This window comes from Chrysochloris asiatica, unplaced genomic scaffold (assembly GCF_000296735.1).
Source record: "Chrysochloris asiatica unplaced genomic scaffold, ChrAsi1.0 scaffold00004, whole genome shotgun sequence".
NCBI classification, from domain to species: Eukaryota; Metazoa; Chordata; class Mammalia; order Afrosoricida; family Chrysochloridae; genus Chrysochloris; species Chrysochloris asiatica.
The window spans coordinates 23,471,941-23,477,592 of NW_006408522.1; the positions used below are offsets into that span (position 1 = coordinate 23,471,941).

The 5,652-nt window shown below is 42.5% G+C and overlaps 1 protein-coding gene across 2 annotated transcripts in view; it reads left to right on the forward strand.

Annotated features, from left to right (window-relative positions):
- The window catches only part of HDC (histidine decarboxylase), a 44,299-nt gene extending 39,166 nt beyond the window's left edge, over positions 1 to 5,133 (forward strand). The window contains exons 10-11 of one of the 2 annotated variants that reach the window (XM_006831660.1): positions 3,890 to 3,991; positions 4,158 to 5,133. In XM_006831660.1, the coding sequence (XP_006831723.1) occupies positions 3,890 to 3,991; positions 4,158 to 4,895 (840 nt within the window). In that variant the 3' untranslated portion in view covers positions 4,896 to 5,133. The remainder of the gene's footprint in view (positions 1 to 3,889; positions 3,992 to 4,157) is intronic. The other variant, XM_006831659.1, reaches the window with a different exon arrangement.
- Positions 5,134 to 5,652: the final 519 nt, after the last annotated feature.

Sequence of the window (5,652 nt, forward strand, 5' to 3'; positions counted from 1 at the left end):
CTGGCTATTTATACATATATCATATTCTTGGAGCTAGAGTACGTGTTCAGGCTAATGTACAGAATGGAGATTGACCTTGCCTCTGGAGGGAACTAATAACTGAGGCCTTGTCTATTTAAAATGCTTTCCTGAGCCTGACTAGAGTTTAGTCAAGCAGTTTCTAGGTAGGCAAAATCAGTTTGGTCCTTACAAGGGTAGGTGGGGTAAGGTTTCCCTTAGTAAATTTTTTAGGACAGCTCTTGCTAATCTCAGAGAATGAGCAGGTGCTTTTTTTTGTGATGGAAAATGATTCCTTGGCATAACTTTACTGGTCTTTTTCTTACCAATACAGTTTCAGTTTCCTGCCAACTTCTTTCTCATAAATTCTTGTAATCATCCTGTGTACTCAGAGAAAAATCTATTAAGATTATCTCTTTGGAATCCCCAAAAATGATCACCATAGCCTTCTGAGCTGGCCTCTCTGACTTGAATTTAACTGGCCCAGAAGATTCCCCCAGAAGCTGCTGTTTTGATTGGACCTTGCTCTCTGGATTGCATTATTAAATCTCAGATGTGTCTCCAGTTATGATTTGTTCCATAGCTTTGATCTTGATTAAGACTGATGGAAATCATCTCCTTAAGCTAGCTGGTCTTTGTACAACACTTTCTTTTAGCATCCTTCTTCTTCTTATGTTTTTTTCTGAAGGCACCCTAATGAGACTAAGACAAGTGTAATACTGAGAGAACGTGTCTGCAGTCATCAACTGATTGTAGTAACCACGCACTACCGTGGAGTCAATTCGGACTCATAGTGATGCTGTAGGATTGAGTAGAGCTGCTTCTTGATGGTTGCCAGGACTGTAAATCTTCATGGGAGCCGAGAGCCTCATCTTTCTCCCTCAGATTTGCTGTTGGATTTGAAATCACTGACGTTTCAATTAGCAACTCCAAGTGTAACCCACTGTGCCACTAGGGGCCCTTATAGTTTAAACACATTTTATTTGGAATAAACCTGTGCATGTATGAACTGGAACCCCGATTTACTCTTGTATACAAAGTCCTTAACTTCGGGTCTAACCCTTGGTTAAGCACTGAGTGAATTGCTTTCCTGTGCTCTATTAACCTTGATACTTTTCTGAATACATTTTCTTAAATCCACATGAGACCCATGAAGATATCTCAAATACAGACCTAACCTCCACCTCTTCTTTTCCTTCCACCACCTTTAGCTCCTCCTCTTCCTTCTTGTTATCATTATCACCATTGTCATCTTGCACCTTCATCACCATCATCTCTTATCATCTACAATAGGGATCAGCAAACTTTCTGTAAGTCGAGACAGTAGTATTTTTAGCTTTGTGAGGCATATGGTCTCTGTCATAATTACTCACTTTTACTGTTGTAATTAATAAAACAGCCACAGATGATTTGTAAACAACTGGACTTGCTGTGTTCTGACAACACCTTATTTACAAATGCAGGTGGGGAAACAAAGGGTAGAAGGGGGGAGGGAAAAGCAGGTGGAAGGTGAGATTTGGCCCCTGGGCTGTAGTTTGCTGAACTCTCTCATGCATCATGATGCAGGCTCTAGTAATAGCACTGCCTTCATCATCCAGAAAACTATATTTTTGGTGGTGGAGATCTGCAAAACTTGATTTCACTTCTCCCCTGGCCTCTTCTGTCTTGTTGCAAATAGTCTGTGTCATGGGAGACAGCAGAGTGTGTTGGGTGGAGAATCGACTTAGCAATTAGGAAAACTGAGTTGTGCCATTTGTACCTGGGGCAAGTCACTTTCCACTTTCCTTGAAGAAAATGAAGAGGTTGGGTAAAGATGACCTCTTGGATCTCTTTCTTTCCTTAAGGGTTAGCTTTATTACCCTTAGTTAGCCTGATGCTAAGTCTGTATCTGATATGTTTTAATGGATATCATGTGGATTTAAGAAAATGCACTCAGAAAAGTATCAAAATTGATAGGGCAGGTAAACGGAAATGGACCTCGAGAGAAGGTGCTACAGAGGGGAAACTTGGCAAAATTAGAAAATGAATTGTAAAAGTATAAACCAATCTGAAACCATCTAGAAATTTAACAGAGAGATGCTTAAGACTCAAAAATGAAAAGTTCTTAAGGCAGTAGAGAAAGGAAGACCGGGTTGTGAAGGAAGTTGGTAGCAACTTGCTTCATTATCCTCAGATGTGATTAGCTAAATCCCTTGCTCTCTCTCTTTTTAAAACTTTTTATTGTGATTTGAGTGAAGTTTTACAGACAAGATAAACCAATTTTACATTCAACAGATTATACATTGAGTTTCGTGTCAGTGAAACTGCTCCCTCCCGTGGTTCCTGTTTCCATGCCACCCACCTTCCCATCCCTTCTCAGTTTTGTCCTTAGTAAATGTTGCCCTTTTGATTTTGAATGATTGACCATCCCCTGGTGAGCAAACCTTATTAGTGTTGTGGTCCTTCCCTACATACGTATATCTATTTACTGCTTAGCTGAATATTGATTGGGTCACAAGGGTGAGTTCCTTTTCAGACCTGAAGGGTGGTCGAGAGTCATAGTCTCAGGTTCTTCCAGTCTCTTACTGATCAGTTGTTGTTGTTGTTGTTGCTGAGTGCCGGTGAGTCAGTTCCGACCCATAGAGACCCTGGAGAGGGTTTCCTAAGAGTGGCTGGTGAGCTTGAACCTCCGACCTTACAGTTCAAACTGACTTTGTAGTCCAGCACATTAACCCATAGCCTGTCTTTTAAATTCCTTGCTTTCTATTGAAATCTCTATAAAAACAAAACAACAGTTGCTGCGTGTTGACTCTACCTCATGTGTGTTAGAGTGGAATTGTGTTCCATAGAGTTTTCAATGGCTGACTCTTCCAAGGTAGATCTCCAGGGCTTTCTTTTGAGGCAGTTCTGAGTGAACTTGGACCTCCAACCTTTCAGTTAGCATCCAAGCACATTAACTGTTGGGGACTCCTTGAACTATGTTGTTGTTGTTGTTGAGTGCCTTCAAGTGGGTTCTTACTCATATCCATATTATATAGGGTTTCTGTGGCTGTAAATCTTTGTGGGAGCAGAAAGTCTCAGCTTTCATCTGCCAAGCCACTGGTGAGCTCCAGCGGCCCCTCTTGTTGTTTGCAGTCCAGTGCTTACCCCACAGAGCCACCATACTCCCCCACTGATGAGAACCAGTGGATACTTGGAGAATTTTTTTTTTTTAAAGAAGAAAAGACAATTGGTATCTTTGTTTAGTGAATAATCGTAGATAAAAAGAAGACCTAAGAAACTTTAAAAGTTGGCATAAATTTTAGTGGAAAATTAGTATGGTGCAAAGCCTTTTCCATGATGTATGTTGGATTATAGGTAAAAACAATTTTTTTTTGTGGAATGTCAGGAGAAAGGAGATGTGAGGGCCTTTGAAATGGTTTGGGAGACAAGGGCAACATGAGGGCTTAGAATAGGGACAGGCTGTTGATAGCCCAAATGGCACCTTTGTGTGACCTAGAAACAGGTGTTTCTTCCTCTTAGACATGCAGACCATGGGGGGTACTTGGCTGTGACATGGGTGGGTTTTGGTCCTTACTTGCCCTCTTGGTCAGTGAAGAAGCTGTGAAGCTGGGATTTGATATTACCTAGTTTGCAAGCAGATGCCATCTGGTTTGAGGTGAACCAAAAGAGGGACTAAATGGACAACTTCAAGAGGTGGATCGGATGTGAGAAGAAATAGGGAGCCATGGGAAGTTTCCATCTTGGAATAGGAGTGAAATCAAATGGAGAAAATGAACAGGCAGAGCTCACTTAGGTCTCTGTGACTCGATGGAGTCACTGGTTTAAATTCATTGAATAGTGTGAAGGTTGATACACAGTTTGCCCCTTGTCTAATTATTAATCTCAATTCTCTATTTATTTGTAATTACAGGGTACTGAAATGGCTAAATACTTTGAATCTTTGGTCAGAAATGACCCTTTCTTTGAAATTCCTGCCAAGAGGCACCTTGGCCTGGTGGTTTTTCGTCTAAAGGTAATGCCATCTTCTATAGTCTCCTGTGAACGACATTCTTCATTGTCACAGAGTTGGTGATTGTGTTGCTGGGTTTCTTGAAAATGTCAATGCCAGTTGGGCTCCTGGGGGTGCATGCTTCCAGCGCGTGTGATATAGAGTTTACTTCTCTTCATTTTTCATGCAGGGTCCTAACTGTCTCACAGAAAGTGTGCTAAAGGAAATTGCTAGATCTGGCCGTCTCTTCCTCATCCCGGCCACCATCCAGGACAAATTGATCATCCGTTTCACTGTGACATCCCAGTTTACCACCAGGGACGACATCCTGAGAGACTGGAACATCATTCGAGATGCTGCTACCCTCATCCTGAGCCAGCACTGTACTTCCCAACCTAGCCCTCGGGTTGGGAACCTCATCCCCCACACTAGAGCCATGGCCAATGGAATGCCCCTTCAGTCTGTCAATAGGGCAGGAGATGACCCAGTCCAGCCAAAAAAGATCATCAAGCAGCCTCCGCGTGTGGGAGCTTGTCCTAATAGAATGGAAGAAAACCATGATCTTGAAACTCTGATGGACCCACTTGATGACTGCTTTTTAGAAGAGGCCCCAGATGTCCCCAAGCACAAGCTGTCCTCTTTCCTGTTCAGTTACTTGTCTGTGCAGAATAAGAAGAAGACAGTGCGTTCCCTCAGTTGCAACAGTGTGCCCATGAGTGCTCAGAAGCCACTGACCTCAGATGGCTCCATGAAAAATGGAGGGCCCTCCAGGGCAAGAATTTTTTCCAGGCTACCAGAAGAGATGATGATGCTGAAGAAAAGTGCCTTCAAAAAATTAATCAAGTTCTACAGTGTCCCCAGTTTCCCTGAATGCAGCCCTCAATGTGGGTTTCAGCTGCCTTGTTGCCCTTTGCAGGCCATGGTTTAAGCCAGGGGTCTTCAGGTGGGGTCCGCAATGTGCTTCAGGGAGTCTGTGAACCCCTCAAAATTTTATGCCAAATTTGTGTGCTATGTGTGTGTGCATTTTCCTTAGGAAAGAGTCCATATTTTTTTATCAGATTCTCCTAGGGGTTCATACCCACTCACTACAGGCTACCAATGGAGGGTTTCAGCTAGTATGGCCCAGCAGTTTCTGGAAGGCTGGTCAGGAGAAGAGCTGAGGGTAGCATACTATCAGGCAGTTTCTTTGGTTCAGCTTGTGATGTGAAATGCAATGTCCAAATAAAAACTGTGCTTGTCTATCAAACAAAGCATATCCTTGTGTGAGTTCATTAACCTTTGGAACATTGATTAACTAACCTAAATGAAGGCTCTGGAATTTCTTAGGGTTGCCATAACAAGGCACAGGTAGACTTTGCTTTGTTGCATTTCCCTTTAGGGGCTTCAGAGTTTGCATCGCATGTTTTACAACGCTTCGCTGAGCAAGTGTTTGGCACTATTTTTCCAATAACGCGTGTTCACGTTATATCTCTGCATCACATATTGGTAGTTCTCATAATATTTAAAACTTTTTCATCATGTGACAATATGGTTTAATGGGCTGGACTACAGAGTCACTTTGAACTGCAAGGTTGGCAGTTCAAGCTCACCAGCTACTCCTCAGAAATCCTATTCAGGGTTGCTATGGGTCAGAACCAACTCAATAGCATCTAGCCACAACAACAACATTGTATGGTTAAGAGACT